This window comes from Carettochelys insculpta, chromosome 10, assembly GCF_033958435.1.
Source record: "Carettochelys insculpta isolate YL-2023 chromosome 10, ASM3395843v1, whole genome shotgun sequence".
In the NCBI taxonomy this organism is placed as follows: domain Eukaryota; kingdom Metazoa; phylum Chordata; order Testudines; family Carettochelyidae; genus Carettochelys; species Carettochelys insculpta.
The window spans coordinates 3,197,913-3,219,588 of record NC_134146.1 but is presented as its reverse complement, the minus strand read 5'-3'; the positions used below and the strand labels follow the sequence as shown (position 1 = coordinate 3,219,588).

At 50.1% G+C, this 21,676-nt stretch overlaps 1 protein-coding gene across 1 annotated transcript; it reads right to left on the bottom strand.

Moving 5' to 3' along the window:
• Positions 1-7,061: 7,061 nt before the first annotated feature.
• LOC142018339 (alpha-1,4-N-acetylglucosaminyltransferase-like) lies at positions 7,062-21,205 on the bottom strand. Its single transcript, XM_075004073.1, has 4 exons — positions 21,122-21,205; positions 17,670-17,783; positions 10,730-11,166; positions 7,062-8,363 (listed from the first exon to the last, which is right to left on the bottom strand). The coding sequence occupies exons 3-4, from the start codon at positions 11,138-11,140 to the stop codon at positions 7,770-7,772; spliced, it is 1,005 nt and encodes a 334-aa protein (XP_074860174.1). The 5' UTR covers positions 11,141-11,166; positions 17,670-17,783; positions 21,122-21,205; the 3' UTR covers positions 7,062-7,769.
• Between the last annotated feature and the right edge of the window lie 471 nt (positions 21,206-21,676).

The window sequence follows — 21,676 nt, the reverse complement described above, 5'->3', positions numbered from 1 at the left end:
GAGGAATGTCCCCCTTCGCCCTTGATACCGCAGCTCTTCTCCCTGGGCCACTTCCCCAGACGATCAGCTCCACCAGGTGACCACTTCTTTCCAGCCTCCAGTCAAGGCTTGGGGTCATCCTGAGCCAGCCCCTTGCTACTGAAGCTTCCCCCATCCTCTGCTGTTCCTAAAACCCACACCCACACCCACACCCACACCCACACCCACACCCACACCCACACCCACACCCACACCCACACCTCGGCTCTCCTCAGTCACCTCTCACACCCTCCCTCTGCCCTACTGGGGAAAGGGTTTTTAAAAGGAGTCTTAAGTGGGACCAGGTGGCCCTATTTGATTTAGGACAGCCTCCGCCCCACCTGCTCCCACTCTGTCTCATTGCCATCTCAAAAAAGCCTGGCTTTTTTCCTCTTGTACTTTCTCTCCTGGCCTCACTCTGTCACAGGGGAAAAAAATCCATGTGTATTTTATTTCCAACAAACTCCCAGGCAACCAGCACAAAAACACTTTTCCTGGGCTACCTAGCTCTGATGTCAATATAATTCATTCTCTGACACAATGGTTAGTCATTTTTTTGCTTGTGTCCAAGAATACAGACATACATATTGAAACAGTTAGATAATCATGCTTAAGAGTTAGTTTAAAAATCTGTAACCTTTCTATCTAGTTTCAAGGAAGGTTTTTTATTAGTCTTGGTATCTAGAGGTTTTTTGGGGGGGGCTAAAATCCACAAAATATAAAATATAAGAACTAGGGATGTTGATCACAGTTAACTCACGGGATTAACTTAAAAATGTAATTGCATTTAAAAATTAAGCATTTTTCATTGTGGTTTTAATTGCACGTTATATAATAAAATGCCTATTTAAATGTATTACATATTCTGGCCATTTTTCTAATTTGTCAATATACTGATTTCACTTACACATGGAATACAAAGTATACAGTGGTGACTTTATGTTATGGTATTACAAATATTTGTACCATAAACTTGATAAAAGAAATACTACTCTTGAATTCACAAGTACTGTAGTGTAATTTCTTTATTGTAAAAGTGCAATGTAAAATGTATTTTTGATGACATCACTATCTTCAAAAAAGCAAAACAATGTAAAACTTTAGAGCCGCCAAGTCACAGACCCATAGAACTGGAAGGAACCTCGAGAGGTGCCCTGGACCAGTCCCCTGGGCTCATGGTAGGATCAAGTAACCACTAGGGGATACCTGACAGGAGTTTTTCTAACCTGCTCTTAGAAATTTCCAGCGACGGAGATTCCACGACCTCCCTAGGCAGCCAGGCAAGATAAAAGCTTTCCTCCTGCGGCATGGCTGTCAGGCTGACAGCTGCACCACTGGTGGAAGACAGGGAAAGGGGCCACACAGCAGCTTCAAGTTGTGCTTAACTTGCGTTAAAGCGAGTTACGCATAACTTGAAGCTGTGTATTTTACTGTATTATTGGGGGGGGGAGAAACGTCCATCGGCCCCTCCCCCTTGACCCATCACTTCCTGCACACTGATTGCATCCAGCCCTCCTCTGCTCTTTACACCAGCCCCCAGTCTAGGGACCTCCATAGCTATTCCCCCCACCGGCCCTCTCCTTGTTCTGGAGAAAGTACGTCTGCAAAAGACACCCCCCGCCCCCACAGCTTGCGCCCACTGTCTGTTCTTTGGAGTCTGGCCTGGACAGGAATAAAGCCATTGGTGTGTTTGGCAAAGGCCTCGTGCAATGGCTGGCGGAGGCGCACAGGGCTCTGATTCTTGGTCTCCCCTCTCTCTGCCGCTGGGTCCATAAACCCAGAGCCAGGGGCTGGTTTCCCCACACCGGCTGCTCTTTTCTCCAGAGCCTTTGCACAGGAGCAAGCCAGGGCTGCTCCTCCCCTGCAGTTCGAGGGGGGCAGGAACAGGCGGAGGGAGTGCGGGCAGAGAGAGTGAGAGTTGACGGTAGCTTCCCAGCAGCCTGGCTGGCACCAGACAAACAGCTCGGCTTGCAGCAGTCCACGCCCTGGGCTTCTTAAAGAAGCAGGGCCCAGAAACTGCCCTGCAAAGTAGCAAGTGTGCTGGATCCATTCACACGCCTCCCTGGCACTGCTTCTTCCCCTTTCAGCAGGCCGGGGGCCCAGCTTCCTTTTCTTCTAGCACTGGGTGTCCTTTTCTCCTCCAGCTCAATTTGTTTTTGCAGAGCTGGAGCCCTTTCTAAGCATTGCAGACAGCAGGGCAGATCCTGTGATTCCCACTGACTTGCAATGGTTTCTGGGCTGTTTACAAGTCTTAAATCGGACATTGCAAGTAGTAAATGTGGCAGCCAAGCCTGCTTAAAAAAAATCTGGAGGATAGAGCCAGAGCTTCCTTTGGGGTCCCAGCACTGTCTTCTCCCTGCCCCTTGCCCCCAGGGCAACCTCCATAGCTGCTGAGGGAGTGCGGTGCATCACCTCCAGGGGACCAACACTTGCTTCTGGACAGGTCGGGGGACCCAGCTAATTGCAAGGACAAAAAGCGGGGCCCGACGTAGAAAAGTTTGCTCAGCCCTCTATTAGGGGACAAGCTTGTCCAGATGTGAAGAAGTGGGTCTTCTCCCACCAAAGCTCATTACCTAATAAATAACGTTGCTAGTCTTTAAGGTGCTACAGGACTGCTTGTTTTGTCTTCTTAATGCTGGAGTATGCCCCCTTGAATTCCCTGGCACTTCTGTTTCTTGAGAAAACAAGTATAGAAGGAGGTTCCCTTGGGACAGCTGGGTTATGCTGAAGTAAAATAGGGCATAGGCTTATAGCATCACCACTAAAGTCTGTGAACACGATGTCCCAAAATAAGTGGCATATCTGATACCATATTAGAAGATTTCCCAGTGATTTACTCAGTAGGTTTTGTTATTCTTCATTTAAATAATTGTTCTGGGGATGAGGAGTTCAGTACGCAGCTGCCCAGGGGAACAGGGACAACCACATCCCTCTCTCACCACAGCAGCTTAGGGCCAGGTGAAAAGCATCTGTTCGGGGCAAGTGCAGTGGGAAGAGCCGGTGGACGGACAGACATACACAAACAGGCAAACTCTCTGAAATCTCTTGTTCCTGTCTCCACCCCTTCCCCCTGCTGGCTCAGTGTGGTTGTGGCTGTCACAGTCCCCATCTCTGACTCCTTTCTACCCCCGTGTGGTTAGTCTGCAGTATAACTCCTTCCTAGCAGGCCCTTGCTGAGAAACAATCACATTCCAAGCACATCCCATCGTCCTGGAACAATCAAACCCTGACCTTGCTTTAAGTTATGATAAGAGGAAGATGCATACCAAATTTGGTGGCTCTTCACTCTTACCATTTATGAGGAGTTCTTGAACAGATTAGCAGACTGACAAACAAACAAACGCACAGTTTCTAAAATACACAGCACATAAGAAAATGACGGTGGCAAATGGCAACTCTAGCTCTCTCTCTTCAGCTTTCTTCACTATATACTTGGATGATAGATTCTAAACCTAGTTAACACATTTAAAAATTAGCTAAGGTTAACTTTTCTTCAATTAACATCCAACAGTGCAAACAGGTTGGGAATTAACTTGTCAAATCACACTTATGCTAAAAAGCAGAGAGAATCTTGAAGAACAACACATTGCAAAGTGAATGATTTTGGTTACTAAACCAGCTGATCCACTCCGCAATAGCCACATCATTTTCTCCCAATAAGCAGTTTTCCTTATGATGTTTCATTCTTACACAAAGGCCTTGCCTCTTCCTCTCATATCATTTACACAACCTCCATTTTTAGCCAAGGAAGGATTTTCTTCAAAATATTCTCTTATGCCCAAAAACCAGGACAGTTTTTCTGTTTCAAAAGTGTGGGAGGATACAGGAAGCTGTGTGTGTGCTGAATGATGTGTATTGAATAAGTCAAATACTCAGACAAACAAATTGGCTTACATTCGCAGGGAAAAAAAACCTGCTGCCCGCTTCTTATTTACAATGTCACCAGAAAGTAAAAACAGGTCTTTGCATGTCATTGTTGCAGCTGGCATTGCAAGATATTTACGTGCCAGATGTGTTGAGGACTCAGGTGTCCCTCTGTGCTTCAACTGCCATTCCCGAGGACATGTGTCCATGCTGAGATGGTTGTGCTTAATTCCCATCCAAAGCAGTGCAGACCAATGCATGTTCATTTCATGGTCTGAGTCAGATGCCGCTAGCAGATTAATTTCCTTTTCTGGTAGCCTGGGTTCTGCAGTTTCCACATGAGAGCGTTTCTCTTTTAAGACTTCTGAAAGAATGCTCCTTACATCACCCCTCTAAGAATTTGGAAGGCATTTGGAAAGGATCTTGAACTTTAGATCAAGTGCTGTAGCTATCTCTGGATATCTCACATCAGTCTCCCCTTTTTTTTTTTTTTTTTTGCATTTTGTCAAATCTGCAGCAAAAGTGTTCTTAAAAATGAACAGAATATGCTGGCTCATCAGCCGAAACTGAGAGACCAATGTTTACACGGCAGAATGCAGGTAAACCAGAACAGGAATCATGCAGTTCTCCCCCAAGGAAGTCAGTCACAAATTTAATTAACCCTCTTTTTTTATTGTTTTTAACTTTTAGTGTCATCAACATGGAAGCTTGGTGGTCAAAACAAGAAGGGACATACTAATGGTTAGCATATTTGGCACAGAAATCATCTCGCTATGCCAGCTACAAATGAGGCCCATGAACACATATTCTTACTTTTAGATGACCTTGTAAATAAGAAGCGGGCAACAGTATCTCCTATAAATGTAAAATAATGTGCTTCTGTAAGTGACTGGCCAAACACGAAGCAGCAGGACTGAGTGAATTTGTAAGCTCTATATTTTTCCATTATTTTGTTTTTGCGTAACTGGGTATTTAAAAAAAAAATCTAGTTTTGTAAGTTGCAATTTCTTGGTGAAGAGAGTGCGCTACAATGCTATTTATTATGTTTGTTATTCTTCCAGTGCAAATATTTGCAGTATAAGGAATCTAAAGTGAGAACAGTACACTTTGTACTCTGTACTGCCCCTCAAGCCAATATATTTGAAAAATGCAGAAAAATATCCAAAATATTTAGTACATTTCAATTGATATTCTAGTTTTAAGTGTGACTAGAACTAAGAGTGTGCGTTAAATTTTTTTAATCTTCAAGCTAATTGGGCAAGTTAACTGTGATTAATGGGCAGCCCTAATAATTTCCCATAAAAGGGAAAGCTTAAATTGATAAAAAATGATCCAAAATACACAGTGTTATATGTTGACATTATGCAAAATCAGTTGAGAGGAGAGAACTGAAACGCCGCAGAACCGTACCCTGGGAGAGCCAATGGGAAAAGTGAAAGTATCCAGCCAGAGAAGCAGCGTTCCCACCTCCAATGTTGGCATATTGGAAGGGTTAAATAAAGGCCTGGGTAATAGTTACCATGGTAATAGGCAGTCGGCATGGGCACTCTGCCTGTTGCTTGATAGATGTGGTTTGCTGCACTCCCCCTCCTGCTTGATAAGAGGACGCAGACGCACCGGAAGCAAAGTTATCTCCCGCCTCCCCTTTCTTTCCCAGCTAGCTGCAATGTGCACAAGGTCATGGCTTTGTGGCTCCCCCCTCCCGCCCCTTAGCTTGGAGTTTGTGCAGTAAAAATGACACGCTTAAGCCTAAATTTGTGCAAACAGGAGTCAGGAGCAGGTATAATGATGCTCATTACATGGCTAGCAGCAACAGAGAAGCCCATCTACCCCACCCATCTCTGGAGGTCCACCTCCTCTTTACTTTCCAACACGTGGTTTAAGTGATAATAGCTCAAAGCCATTGAAAACATACTAAGGGCCTGCCCACCAACAGCCAAGCGCCCTGCGGGCGTGAGAGCGCTTGGGGGAGGAGCCCTGTGACATTATCCGGCTCCTCTTTAGGGAGTCTCTCTCTCGCACTGCCAGGGGCTGCTGAAGGAGAGGGGAGTTGGAGGTGCTTTAGGCGTCGGGTGGGAGTCCATGAAAAGCCACAGCCAGGGAGTGGTGTGGAGAGCAAGCCCTGCAGGAAGTACCGCCCAAGAGACCCAGAGTGACAGCACCTTGTGGACCTTTGATTGGCCAGGGGGCCCTATTTAACTAGGGAGGGTGCCCTTGGAAGTTGGGCAACCATGGGACCTTGGGCCTGCTGTGACTGCAGACCCCTCCTCTCAGTCTGCTCCTGGCTGCAGCCTGGCGCGATCTCTGGTCTCTGACCCTGGCCTGACTTTGAGCCCGACTCTTACTTACTGAGCATGTCTCTGGTGATGCCTGTGACCACTGTCCCTGCCACGTGCCGTGGCCCTTTCCATGGGGTGAACGTGCAGGCGGTAACACTCTAAACACAGCCCTGTGGCCACAGCCTGGCACCCGCTCACTGCCTGAGGATGCACCTAGAGTGGTGCTTTCTCCATCCCAATGTATGCGTAACTATTTGTACAAAGTAAACTGACCTTCACCAGCAGAGAGGCTCACATCAGAATGCCCTGTAGATCAAAAGGTTTGACCACTCCTCTCCGAGGTGGGACGCCTGGGGTGGAATCCCAGGCAGAGGGGGGAATTGAACCAGCATTCTCCTCACATGGCACGAGTCGCTAACCACGGGGCTGAAGGTAATAACACAGGCCTCCTTCCCCTGCCCATGTTCTGTTGCATTGGTGGTGCTCAGAGCACACCTGTCAGACTGGACCTTGTGGGTACCCCCTGCGCAGAGTGGCAGAAACTGAGGTGCCAGGGGAATGGAAAACCTGAGTGCAGGCAGCTACAGGGTCAAGCAGGAGCTGAATGGGGGCTGGCACTGGGTTTCAGGTGCCTAGGCTCCTTTGTGGGTCTGTAGGTCTTCATTGCCCCACTGGAGAACTCAGCCATGGAAAAGAGGAGAACAGAACTTCTCTGCCCCACGGGCTTGTTGGGAGAGGAAGTTCAATAGTTTAAATGAGACTCACAAATCCTGCAAAAGTGGGGCCGTACAACAACTTAGAGAGACAGATCTAGAAACAATGCACATTCCACCTCCTTCGTCTCCGTCTCAGAAGCATGAGGGAGGCTTAAAGGCGGAATATAAATTCAGAGGCATTGGGGTTGGTTAGAGGCTTTTATTTACACGGACATTTGAAATGTCACTGTTCGGAAGGCAGGGGTCATACCTGAAGGAAAAGGAGGGAAAATAAACAAACAGTCTCAGTGAATGGGGGAGGTTTGGGATACCGTTTGCTGAGTGTCATTATATTAATTCTTGAAGATCAGTGTTACAGCTCGGGGGTTTGTGGCAGCAGGTGTTGTAGACACACACACAGCGAACGAGAGAACAACATTTCCAAAAGGATCTCTGGGGTTAGATTCAGAAAGGCACTAGGACTCCAGGAAGCAAATAGATCCTCATGGGATTTTAAAAAGCACTTATCAGCATCTGTAGGTGTCAAATACATTTGACCCTTGTGTCCCTAAGATGCTGTGATTTTCATTGGAGCTTTGCCACCACACATCAGTGTCACCTTTCAAATGGGACTAAGGTTGCTAGATCCCTTATTTGCTTTGTTAAAATTTACCCTGAAGGACAAGACACACTTATGTCCTCAACAATGGTATTTACATCCCAGCTTCTTACATATTTCATTGGGTCCCAGGGAAACATGAGAGGAGTGACTTCTAAGAGGTGCTCCCCTACAGAGTGGGCACACAGAAGTTTGCTGTGCACCACTGACTAAGAGGAAGTACGTGTTGTGCGCAGCTCAGCTCATCACAGGGTTGGAAGGGTTGTGTAGTTCCACTAGATCCAATCAGTCATTTTAGTTTCGTTCTGTATGGCCACTGCCTTGAAGAAGGACCTTATACGTGGTGGGGCAGTACTTTTTGTACAGAGTTTCCACTAAGGTGTTACTTCCTGCCACCACAGTCTTGTGTTCCTTGTTCATGAAGTTCCACAGGTGCAAACCGAAGGAGCTGCTGAAGTCTGGGTTTGTCTCCCAGACCTCGAAGTACTTCCACCATTCTGAGTAGGGAATAGGGTAGAAACGCTGAGGATGTAAGATGGAAATGTTGCGACAGGTTTGATTCTCCACATTTTGGAAATTGGTCAGTTTGCACAGTGCTCGAAGCCTCCTAGTCAGTAACTTGGGACCTTGGTATCCCCAGTCAGCTCCATTGTAGTTTTCAACAAAATCCTCCATGCAGCCCCAAACGAATGGGTGATGATGAGAAAAGCCAAAAATCGCACTGCCCATGAGTTTTAAATCCTCGGCTGTCAGGAAGTTTTCCAGTGATATTGGCCTGAGGGAGATGACATCTGTGTCCATGTAGATCCCACCGTACTTCCAGATCAGCGCGTATCTGCAGGCATCAGAGCTAACATGACGCCAGTACACTTCCTGGTCTGGATTCACCTGCAGAGTTGGAAAGGAATCAAAGACATGCAACTGACTGCAGTTAAAATATCTCATCATCAGCTCCTGTTAGCAATATACTGTATAAAACTCTCAGCGGCATCTACCTTAACTTTAATCCCTTTAACAATTAATGAGCGGATGTCTTTTTTCAGCTTTGACTGTTCGCTGGAAAAAGACAAGAGCAAATCTAGGTTTTGTTCCATGTAATTGTTCAAGTGTGTCCCAGATGCAGGAAACACCCAACAAATGTGAAATAATAACGATATGAACCATAAGAGCATAACAACAGCCACACTGGGTCATGGTAAAGATCCATCTAGCTCCGTATCCTGTCTGTGGACAAGAAGTCCTGTGGCACCTTATAGACTAACAGATATTTTGGAGCATAAGCTTTCATAGGCAAAGACCCGCTTCTCATGCATCTGATGAAGCAGGTCTTTGCCCACGAAAGCTGATGCTCCAAAATATCTGTTAGTCTTAAGATGCCACAGGACTTCTTGTTGTTCTTGAAGATACAGACTAACACGGCTCCCTCTGTGATACTTGTCTGCAGACAGTGGCCAATGCCAGGTGTCCTGGAAGGGATGAACAGAACAGGTAATCATCGAGTTCCATTCGCTGTCACTCATTTCCAGCTTCAGGCAAACAGAATGTAGGGACACCACCCTTGACCATCCTTTTTAACTGCCATTGATGGACCTCTCCACCACGAATTAATACTGTTCTCATCTGGACGCTGTCCTCGTCTTCAGCTTCACAGCACCCTCTGACAAAGAATTCTATAGGTTGTCTGCGCACTGTGAAAAAAATACTTCTCTTTCTTTGCTTTACACCTGATGCCTATTAATTTCATTTGATTAATTTCTAGTTCTTGTGTCCTCCAGTGTTCTGATACAAAAGAAAATGTAATGGTCCTGGGGCACCTTAAAGACAAACTGATTTGTTTCCACATAAGCTTTTGTGGTCAAAGACGCACATTGTCAGATTCATCATCTTTGCCCACGAAAGCTTATATCCAAATAAATACATAGTCTTTAAGGTGCCATAGGACTCCTCCTCTGTAGCTGCAAAAACACTGAACACAGCCACCCCTCTGAAAGTACAGCTAGTCTGTCCGCCGTTTCACAATTGAGTTCCTGCAGAACTCTTGGGTAGGTACATAACAGCCTGGTGGTGGTGACTGATTATACTCTAACTGAGTCCTTTGTTCCAAACCCTCCTCTAAACATGACCTGCAAGAGCTCCTCAAACGTCACCTTAGTCAGGAAGAGCAACGTGAAGAATTCATTTAGTTTCCCTGTAATGGCCATATAATCCTGGAGTGCTCCTTTAGCATCTCAATTATCCAGTGGCCCCAGTGGTCGTTTAGCAAGCTTCTTGCCTTTCTTTTGCTTTTACACATCACTTGCCAGAGTTTACGCCCTTTTCTACCCCCCTCCCCCTTTTTTTTTTTGCTTGTTCACCAACGGTGGCACTTTTGTGGTTTTCTTTTTAAGCTTCTTAATTTGGGGCACACATTTAACTTGAGCTTCTGTTATGGTGTCTTTAAAAAGTTTCCACGCGGCTGGAAGAGCTTTTGCTTTTTGGCATTACAGCTTTTAATGTTCTGTTGACCTAACCTCCTCAGTTTTGTGGAGTTCCCCTTCACTGGCCTGGGTTCTACGGGTGCGGGGGGCGGCATACGAATATTGCAGCCAGCTGCCTCTATTTTCCAGACTCTCAGTTTCCATTTAAAAATAAATGAAAAAGTATGTGGCTGTCATGGTTGCCAATAGACCCATGAAAACATGAAACAGGTGCAGAGTAATGCAGTGATACCTGCCTGCATTTTCAAACTGGCCCAAACAAGAATTCGGGGTGGGGGTGGGGACTTCTGGAACACTTCTGACAGAGCAAATGGAGCTTGGAAGCATCTCACTGCCTTTTTCCCCCAAACAGCCCTGGAATTTCCCCTCTCACTTGTCAAGTTTGTCCCCTGGCCTTCTCATTGCGGTCAGCCCCCTTTGACAGCCTTGAAGTCATGTTTTCAGAAGAGTAAATGCTCATTTTAAATGCATGCAGACTGAAAGGTTTCAAATACAACATTTTATCAGTATAGTGCCTTTTTGGAAAGGATGGTGATTGATCAGCCATATTTTCTCCAAATGGTTATCAAAATCATTATTGAAATGTTCCATTTGATATAAATCCCGCCATCAGGAAATGGGAAATGCCCATAACAATTGCAGTAAATATTTTGACAAATGCACGGCAAAGTGTCATGCAAAGGGGTCCCTCCTGGGTGCCACAAGGTGTTAACAGCATCTATTCCCTTTATTTTGAATTTTGTTTACAAATATTTTCCCCTTAATACTTCCTCTTACCCGACGATACCATGGGAGCAGTGGCGTCTCTTGGAACAAAGCGTCCATCTGGAAAGGACGAATGTGGACATTCTCCATAGCAGATAAGAGGGTGAAGGCGGGGTAAGCAGAATTTGAAACCAGCTCTGTGTTATTTTTCAGCCCTTTCATGAAGTAAACAACTGATCTGTCCTGGTAGATCCTGGCAGCAGATTCCACAGAACACGAAGCCAAAGGAGAAGGCTCCAGATGGTCTGTTGTCTCCACAAAGATGATTCTTCCTCTCTGGTTCATAACGTCCTCTTGCGGCGGGGATCTCTCAGGATTAGGCACGAATGAGAAGATCCAGCCAGGCTTCAGGGCAAGTTTATAGAAAATGGCCAAGAAAAAGAAAGAAGAGAGGCAGATTGCTATTTTGATCTCCTTCAGCATTCTTGCTTTTCCTTGGACAGATGAGTCTTAATAAAAAGAAACAAAAAAAAGTCAGAGTCGGTCCATTTTTTGTCACTGACACACAAATATGACAGGACAGGATTTCAAATATTACCAGTTCGGATTATTTCTTATGTGATTGACAGTGCTACCTTATAAAAGGAAGGAAAAACGCCTCAACTCTATTAGAGAGGCGTGCTGCATACGAACAGGGAACCCTACTAGGCTAAGGTGGGGGTGTGTGTGTGAAAAACACCCAGTGAAAGGCCCCGATAGCAGAACAACCTACCATCTTGTTTTGGAAACACCATATCAGGGAGCAAAAGAGTCAACAGTCACTCACACCTTTCAGAGCATAGAATATCCCACAGGAAGTGGGTGTTGTATTTTTCTATGTAGATTCTCCCTGCTGGGTTTTGGTAATACAAAAAGAAACCCAGTCTACTTGGCTGTGCAGCCCCTGTGGAAGCAGAGTTGTTAATCATTTGGGATACATCTACGTTACAGAGATCCTTCAAAAGAAGTTCTTCCAGAAGAAGAAAAAGCTCCTTTCAAAAGAGGACATTTAAAACACACACACACACACACACACACACTCTCTATCTCTCTCCCTCCACAGCGGCTTCATCTACAAGACTGTCCTCCGGAAGCTCATCTTCCAGATCACATCTACACCTACAATGTGGCCTGAAAGATCTGCTCATCCCTCCGGAAGGGCACATCCACACAGCTGTGCAGCCTCTTCCCAAAGAAGGGGCCAAGAAATGCCCCAGAAGGGGGTCGCATGGCCCGAAAGCACTTCCGGGAGCATTGGCCACATTTGGCCTTAAAGGGCCCCACCCAAACACCCCCTCCCTGCACACGTCGCTGAGGCCTGCGGAGCTGTTTACAGTGAAGCCGAGCCTGTGCCCAGTTCTGACCCTCACTTGCAAGAGACAGGGACCCACAGCAGCTGCACGCCCACAGGGTCACGCAGGCATGCCTGCTGGATGCCCTCCCGGAAGTCCTCCTCCACCACTTGTGAGACTGGAGACCTCGTCCCTGGGGCCCCAACCCCCCATGGACCACTCCCTCAGGCAGCGGTTCAGGGTGGGCGAGGTGACCGTTGGAGTTGCTGTCCTCCAGGAAACAGGGGCAGCTGGCTGGGGCCTGCCTGGCGCTGTCCCAGGCCTGCAGGTTCCCCTGCTGCAGTTCTCTTCCTTTACAGCAGACCTGTTCAGCGGTCCAGGCAGTGAGCCCATCGGCCAGGTGGGTGAAAGCAGGGGGGTGTTGTAACAGTGGCCTGGTGGTGTCCCCCAGGACCTCCTCCTCCTGCCAGAGCCCCAGGAGGTCCTGCGCCTCTTGTCCAATCCGGCCTCCTGGCTGCTGTCCCTGTGGGGGGACGGGGGTGGGGAGGGGGGCCTGACCGACACTGGGATAGTGGCTGGCCGGCCGCTGGCCATGTTTGGTGCGAGCAGGTGGCCACGAGGGCCTGGCGCGGAGGAGGCCATGGCCCCGCCTGTCCACACGTTGTCAGCCCCATCCCAGGGCTCACAGCGGCTGTACACACACCCTGGGTCACACAGCCACCAAGCCCCTCCCGGAGATCAGACCATGCACACCCGTACAGGGCCCCCGCTGTTATCCGCAGCACATGCCGAGGAGCCCCAGGGTTGTGTGGCCTTGAGGCACCTGCACATTGCTGTCCCCCTGCATTCCAAGGGAGGCCAGTGGAGCTGTCTGCCTGGTGCAGGGAAAGCTAGGCGTGGCACAGGCCTGAGCCCCAAGCCCACTTGTCTGCCCTGACCTGGCTGCGGGCCTTCCTCCTGACCTCCATCGTGTACGCGTTCCGGGTGCTGATGAATGCTCTGGCCTTCACTGGGCACCCCTGCCCAAGAGCCAGGCTCACAGCCGGCCCCACCTGAGGGTACTGGGTGGTTCTCCACGAGCGGGACAATGCATGCTGGCTGCGCGGTTGCTGCATGAGGAAGGACACCTCCACAGAACTCTGCAGGTGCCTCGCCCTGAGCCCCCAGTGCCAGGACACCTGCATGCAGTCCACAGTGACTGTGCCGGAGCATGTAGCCATGGTCCTCTGGAGATTTGCCACCACACGCAGCTACCAGGCTGTGGGGCGGCAGTTTCAGCTGGCCAAGGCAACCTTGGCCGCTGCCCTCCGCCCGGTAAGACCTGTTCTGCTCACAGCCCTGGCAACAGAATGGGATGGAGGGCACAGTGAGGCCTTGCCCCGGGTGCCCATGCCACCTCAGCTAGGGCTGGGCCTACTGCTGGAGGGGCTTCCCCACTAGGGGCAGAAGAGGGGTTTCCCCATGGGGCCAGTGGGCGGTGGGGCTGGGAGGGGCCAGGGCTGCTGCGTGCCCAGCCCTGAATGCGCCTGCGTTCCACCCCTGGCAGGCGACAGAGGCCATCACCCACACGTTGCTCCAGAAGCTGGCGCACATTGGGGATCTGGACGAGGTTGTCACAGGGTTCGTGGGCCTTGGCTTCCCGCACTGCTTCGGCGTGACCCACACAACTCACACCACCATCCGTGCCCTGGACTGGGGCCCCGACCGCCATGTGAACCGCATGGGCTGTCACTTCCTGATGCTGTAAGGCGCTGGTGGCTCATCGGGGCCACTTTGCAGACGTCTGCATGGGCAGCCTGGGTCCGGCCCCTGAGGTGCAGGTGTTCTGGACCTCCAGCCTGTACCTCAGGATGGAGACTGGGACCTTCACCCTGCAGTGTGAGCGCTTGGTCGGAGACATGAGCGTGCCTGTGTGGTGGGTGAGCTAGGCTGCCCCCCTGCTGTCGTGGTGCCCCGAGCCTTCCCAAGGGCTCTTTGAGGGGCAGGCGGCCCATGCACTTGCCCCCAGGGAGTGTGCTTTTGCTCACTTGCAGGTGTGCTTTCAGAGCCTCCTGGCTTTCCTGAATATGGGGTGGAGGATATCTCACAGGTCCTCGTGGGCTGCTGAACCTTACAGAACCTCATTGAGAGCAGGCAGGGTCCCTTCCCGCAGGCCTGGCTGGATGAGGCCATACCTGCCTTCGCAGAGCCTGAGGCAGCCCCTGAGCCCAAGGATCGCCTTGCGGCACTCCACATTCGGGATGCCCACCGGCAAGAGCTCATCCACGAGGCCCCATGAGTGGTCCCCTGGTGGCTGGCACTAGCTCCTCGAGGCCACTGGGTGTTGTGCTACCTCAGCCTCACCAGGATCCCTCCCCCAGCATCCCTCAGCCTGGGCCTGGGCCTGTCCCTCCCTCCCCGGGCACTAGGGATGTGGGAGTGCCGGCTCCTCAGGCAAGTTATACGTGTATTGCTGTGATGGCCTTTTGGGGCACTGGGTGCTGTACCCAACTTAGATAGCTCTTCGTAGGCAATACACGATGCCGCTGAAGCTGGAGCACCATGGTTGAGCTGTGCCATTCTCTCCCACGTGTGCACAGGGGTGCCCCATCTGCGGTGGGAGAGGGGTGGAGACGTGGGTCCATGGGGGAGTACTGCACAGGGTGCAGCCTAGGTTCCCATGGGGGTTGGGAGGGCAGCAATCCCTCCAGTGGTGTGGTGGGTGGATCCCCCGTGGCCCTCGGGTGGTATGGCTGTCTGGGTGGGGGGAAGACAGCACGTCCTTCAGGCAGCTGGGCAGGGGAGAGCATGCCCCTGCCCCACCCCAGGCAACAGCCTGGCAGATGGGGGATCCCCATGGGGGTGGTTTGTGGGCCATGCATAGCTAGTCCATTTCCAGGGCATTTCCTGCAGCCATGTGGCGTGCAGCCCTGTCTGCAGGTGCAGGTACTGGCTGAGGCCTGTGCGTGGAGCGGGTGCTGCTTCAAGGGCCCCCTGGCATCAGGGCATGGGTGCATGGCCAGCCTGCAGCGATGGGTCAGGGTTTGCTGTGAGCCCCTGCTTGCCTCCCTGGGTGGCCCCTCTGCATGTCAGGGTTGCAGTGTGCTGTCCATGGGGCAGGGTCCATGGGGAGGTGTGGGCACCCAGCCTGTGTACCTGTTGCCTTCGGGCACCAGGGTCTATGGGACTTGCTACTGCTTTCAGAGTGGCTAGAGCACCGGGCCATAGCGCTCCTCTGGTAGTGCGTAGAGCATCTCCCCACTGCCTGCGGATGGCGCTATGGCAGACTGCTCTTGTGGAAGAGGCGCTCACGGAGCATCTGCAGGCGCTTTTTTCCAGAGGAATCTTCCAGAAGAGGATGCTCTTCCTGCAACTGGAGTGGCATCTGTCATCCAGCAGAGACCCTGCGTTCTTCTGGATTCCTTCCCGCAGAATGGCCTTTGTGCATAATTGCTCCAGGGATCTTCCAGAAGAGCGCCGCCTTCCTTCGGATGGATTTGCCAGCGTAGACATGGCCAGAGCGCGTCCATGCTGCCCCTGCTCTTTTGAAAATAGAAGCCAGGGATAGCAAAATCCGGCACCATGAGGACTGCTCTTTCGAAAGAAGGGCCCACAGGAGCGTCTACGCATGCTGTCTTTGGAAAGAAGGTGTTCTTGCGGATACAGGTGGAGGGAAGAACGCTTCCGGAAGAGGCTTCGCCTTCTTTCGACTGACTTTCAAAAGAACGCTTTGCGCGTGTAGGCTCTCTGCAGGGTCTCTCGAAAGAGCCCCCTTCTTTTGAAAAGTCTCGGCAGCGTAGACGCAGCCTTGCCCTCTATTTTCTTTTGTTTGCACGAAATTTAACCTAGGGGAGGAGGGTGGTGGTTTGACAGTTGAGGCATTTGAAGGAGAAAATCTGCAGGAACCATCTGTAAGACTCACTAAGCCTGCGCATAAAGTGAATACATTGTACATCTAGTGATGTCAGGCGCTATAGCCACACTGGATTATCTGGTAACATGTCTTATTAATTAACTCATCAGATCATCATGCAGACAACACACCGTGCTCAGCACACCAATGTTCAGATTCTGATGAATACAATATGTTGGGGGAGAGTCAACATGGCTTTTTGTAAAAAGAAGTCACATCTCAATCTATTAGAAATCTTTGACTGGGCCAATATGTGTGTGAACAAGGGTGATCCAGATGATCTTGTATGTTTATGTCTTCAGAAAGTTTTTGACAAGGTCCTTCACCAAAAGATAAGAGGGAAGGTCCTCTTAGGAATTCGTTCCTGGTTCAGAGTTTGGAAATGAAGGGTAGGGATACATAGCCAGTTTTTATACTGGAGAGAAGTAAATGACACACAGCGGATTGGATCCTGTCGGCTATGCTGCTGGGACTGCTGCTGTGTCCATAGTTCATCATACCAATGAGTTCACAGGTAACTTTTGCAGTATTCTCTGAAAGCAGATTAATCAGTTATCACCAGTGAGAGGCGTCTGCATTTTTTGCAAAGCAAACTCCTCTTTCCATTTTACCCAATATAAATTTGGGGGAAATACTATGTATTCACTCAGACTCCACACCCCTCCAGGTCAAGTGCAATGAATTCTTTAGGACTACATTCCCTGAGTTATAAAGAGGGATTGCATTTTTCTTGTCCTTGTTCTTCCCCTATTCCACCTGCACTTATCTGAATGCTCTCTTAGTGGTCAATCCAAAAACTTATTTACTGTGACTGCTTCTTGGCAGGAATCCCACTTTCCTGTTCTGTGATTTGACATAGGGTTTTTTTTCTTTTCTTTCCTCCTCCTTGGCTTTTGTCCTTTCCTGTCCAGAGGTTTGCAGTTTTATTGTGGAAGAATAATAGCCTTATTTAAAGTGATATGCACATTTTGGGGCATTGTTATTGCATGGTGAAAATTACGTAAGGCAGAAGCATGGCGTGCAGTAACCTGCCCTGGTAGCAGCAGGAGAAGCTGATGTATGTTTTAAATAAGCCACCACAAATGTGTGGAAGCTGCCAGAAAAGCTTCATGTCTCAACTTGTGGGGTTCAAGTTGTTTGGTATGCCCCAGTTCTCCCAGGCTGCACTCTTGATCTGACTGCTTCAGCTTCCCCCAGCTGTTTAGCAGGCCCCAACAGGAGTATACCCTCACAAACAGTTAAGAGCCATCCAATGAAGAGAGAGGGAATTCGCCCCACCCATACCACTGTTTTCTTTGGGGACATCTCCAGATTTAGAGTGAAGATAAGAGGAGGGTTATTTTACAGGCTGGCCAATAGTGAAGTTTCAGTTTGGAAATAAGTTCTAGGGAGGAAACTGAAGAGGAAATTAGAGTCACTCTGAACAGCCCAGCAACATTTGGAGGAGAAAGATGAAGCAATCAGTGAGTTAACAAATCGGTTAGCTGTAGGGTCAGAGAGGGGATCAGCCCTGCTCCAAAGGAAGCAGGAAGTTAAAAGAAAAGTGGGAACGGAGCAGCTCAGAAAGTCGGAGTGGGTTTGCAATGTGCTGGAGAAAGACAAGGCTTGCAGCAGACAGACTGCCTGCCGCAGAAAGAGCAAACGCAGGGGCACAGAGTGTCAGAAAGGCAGGAGGAGGATGATGGATCACTTCCTATTCCCGTTGACGTGGTGGAGCTTATAAAAACAGAGCAGCTGCTGGGCCCAGTTCCTATATCGAAGACAAGACCGTTAGTTCCGGGCGCAGTACCTTTCAGATCGGCAATGGAGGTCAAGTCTCAGGACCCACGGGCATGGGGAGGAAGTTAGCTGTGCAGCAGCCCTCAGTGGTCTGCAGGAGGGGAAAGGAAGTCCTAGAGTGGCCCTGCAGGAGGAGGAGACAAATGTCATTTTAGAGGAGGTAACTGATGATGCAAAAGGAAGCGGGGGGAGGAGACACCCTCTGGGTAGCCCCATGTTCCCTAGCAGCTGTGTTCTTGGGAAACCAGGGCACAGTTGTGGAAAACTTTCCCTCCCCTTCCTCTGCTGGCCTCTGCTCGAGCCAAAGCCCATACAACGAGCATTGAAGAGGCAGGGGAGGACCAGGGTGAGGGGGTTAAGGGAACACCCCTCGCCTCATTTGCAGCAAAGACAGGGCAGAAAGACACCCGCATTAGCACACGGACTGGAGAACCGAGATTGCAAAGCATGAAGCACACGGGACGGTGGGAGACGGAACGCAGGAAAGCGCCGCCTGATGGGAAACCTCTGCTCCCTAGGCCAATGAACCCACCAGGCTGCACATCCTGGTCAGGAGTTATCAGACCAATGTCAGTGATGAATCCCCTACGGGTATCCAAAATACTGAAACCGCCTAAGTGCACGAACAGAGCAGCCAGAACAGAACAACTTTACAATACTCCTTGGAACCATCTGTGTACCCATAAACAATCCGCGTGTCTGCACCCCACAGCTGCCATCACCCCCCCCCGGGAACCCCAATCAGTACAAGCTTCACAGGGGGCAGAGATCCATCTCTCTCTGCCCGGCCCCCTCCCTCTAGCTATTGGCTCATCTCTCTGCCTTAGGTGATCTGGTACAATTTGCTAGCCCTCATGTTTAGAAGGTGATTGAAGTTTGATTGGTTTGTTTGGCTTGCCCTGCATGGTTACTACTTGGAAAGAATTCACTCATGGCTACACTGGTTGCTTTTCTCTCTTTTTAACCTCTTCCCCCTCCCTGCCTCAGGGGTGTTGTTTCTGCTGCCCCATTTGCTTTGCAACAATGCTCATTGTACCTAAGCTAAAGGTCCCTGTCATGCCCAAAAAGCCCGTGGGGTTTGCTCATCACCTGGGTCATTAGGAGAAGGGTTGTGGGGCGAAAGTAGGGCAGGGCTGTGCTGACTCTGGGGGTGTTTGAGGATGGCAGCTTAAAGTGGCTATTTACACTCAGCCCATTGCGTCCAAGGGCATGGGCAGGTCACAGCTATGCAATGCAGCCTGCTGAGCCCTGGGACAGATAAGGGGTCAGCTGGTGAGTGCTGATTAACCAGTCCTCTCAGACATGCTCTGGTAGCGGGTGTGAAAAGGCCTGTGGGTAAAGGACGTGGGAGCAGGGACTCCAACCCTTTCACTAGCCCATTGCACTGGGGTAGCGGAGAAGTCAGGAAAGCTCTCCCCAAAAGCCAGGCCGCTCCCTGCTTACACAAGTTCTCCCTAAAAAGAAATCATTTCCACCGATTGAGTTACAGCTGGAATCCAGAAAATTAACAGGCTCCATAGAAAAGCTCTTCCAGGTTTGAGTTTTCCCATGGTCTAATTAGTAGGCTGGTGAAAGTGCGGATCCCCTTTTTCAGGCCCCCACCAGCCGCCCGAAAGCCGTGGTGTTGTTGAAAGACATCTCCTCTTTCGAAAAGCTCAGCACTGCCTATGGAAAGTGGGGCAGCCCAACCTCCCCACCCATCACCCTTCTTGTGTTGGGGGGCGGGGGGGGGGGGGGGGAGAATTTGGGGAAAGTCACCGCTGGAAGGTACAAAGCCAGGGCCTAATGCCCTCTGAAGGAGGGCTCTACCTTGCCACCCTTACCCGGGCAATTTAAAAGGGTTTAGGACCCCCCAGGGCCATTTGAAATCAGCCAGGCCCTGGGTAATTGCCCCCCATGACTCCTGGCAGCTGGCCAGGCCGAACCCCCTCCCACACTCCAACCCCCTGGGCCCCTGCCCGTTGCCCTTCCTCCTGCTGCACCCCAAACCTCTCACCCCCACCCATCTCAACTTCCCACACCCTGAGCCCCTTATTTTTGTCCCCACCCCAGACCTTAGGGGTCCCGTGACACCAGAAGAGATAAAAACGGGCCTGTGCACCCTCCTGTCTTCCTCCTGTCTCGGCTCCCTCCTGTGGCCTGGCCACCAGCCCCCAGGGGGATCTCTGAAACCTGCGAGCCCCCATCTTACTCCTTGCCTGGACCCAGCTGCCCCTCCTTACCGCAGGACTCACCCCTTTGCTTGCTACAACTGCTGCCCAGCAGCTGCCCTCCCTTCCCCAGCCCCACAGGGCCCCCTAAGCCTCCCAACAGCTGACCACCGCCCCCCTGAGTGTCTGCCCCCTCAGCCCCATAGGGCCCTGCCCTCTCCTCTGCACCCCAGTCCCAGTACCTGACAGCAGGGGGGCTGGTTGGGGGAACTGTCTGGGACACTGCACCTCCTCTCTGAGGAGAGGTATCCCGAGGGACTGCGGCAGCCTCAGAGCCGAGCCTCTGGCTGCTGACCTTTTGAACGTCTTCCTCTCCCTCCCACGGCATCGAGGGTGCATGTGATTCTCTATCCCTCCCCCACGTGTCACCGGTGACCTAAATGAACAGCAGCCAAAGTCCAGTAGATTACAGCCACGAGGTGGACACTGCTATGTCCCATTTACCATCCCCTTCCAGTCGCTCCAAGGAGAAAATTAAGCCAGAACCGCGGATTTAGGACTAAACCCAACAACCGCTGCCCCAAGAAATTCAACTTCCCTTAGTCCTGGGGTATCACATGGGAGCTGGAGGAAAAAAAAAACAACCCACCAAAGTAGTTTGTGTAAATGGGATGTCAGGGCAAGTTTGACCTGTGTGAATGTGCCGAGAAGGATGAAGGACTACGTGAAGGGACTGTGGTAGTCACCTCTTGGACTAAATCGGGAAACAAAGCAGTATATACAAAATGTGCACTTTCAACTGGATACCTTCCAGAGCTTAATTATCTTATGTTGTAGCTGTTACCGGTGTTGTGTTTGGCTGTCTGTTCTGCTCCCTGCTGCGCTGATAACCTTTGGCCGCCTGTGTATTTACCTTCTCCCATTGCTAGTGTAGGCTCTGATCAGTTAGACCGCAGACTTCTGAGGGCCCTGCCCCCCATAACCACAGATCAAGCAAGGTGCAAAGGAACGGAAGCCAGGTTTATTGTTGTTGACACATGGGCTTTAGCACACTGGCAACCAAGCCAAGACACCCAACACTTTTACACTAATACATGCATGTGCCTTGACAATGGCCACGACTCAGTCGACAGCAAGGTGGTACCATCATCCCCTAGATCGCTCAGTGCACCTCAGTGGAGAGACACTATCATAACCAGGGACAAAAAACAAAAGAACTTTACACACACACACACACACACACTACATATACCAGATGCCACCCCTTATAATATATTGTCACCCTTTAATGTAACTAGATACTACCCATTACCTTGTGGTTAGTGGTACCATCGAAACATCATGTTGTCATGAGGACTCTGTACTGATCCTGGGTCAGAACGTCCCTGGGGCTGAGCTGTTATCTGTGGGGAGGGTCCTACCATGCAGAACGTCCTGTTATCTTCCTAGCATATGTTTGCGTATCACTGAGCACTTTGGAGTAATGCTCTGCTCAGCCCTGTCTCTGCCAAATAGTTTACCTAGCTCTCAGCTTTTGCTTTAACCCTCTGTTGTTCAGGCTTGAGGTGCCTTAGCTAGGCATTCACCATTGTCTAGGCCTTTAGCCAGACACAAAGCCTGACTATCAGACCCTCTCACTACAACATCCCTCAAATTTTTGTCTTTTTAAGGGGATGATGTTTACCCATCACACCAGAAAAGCCTGATGCATAGACTGAAGGTGACCCAGGGGCTAAACACAGCTGTATGACCACCTTAATTTCCCAGTCCCCACACTTATGCCCCATCTGTTCCAAAGGCTGCACATTCCCTGATACAACTGACAGACAGATTTTGTTTGTGATCAGTCCCTTATGGTGGGCCTAGG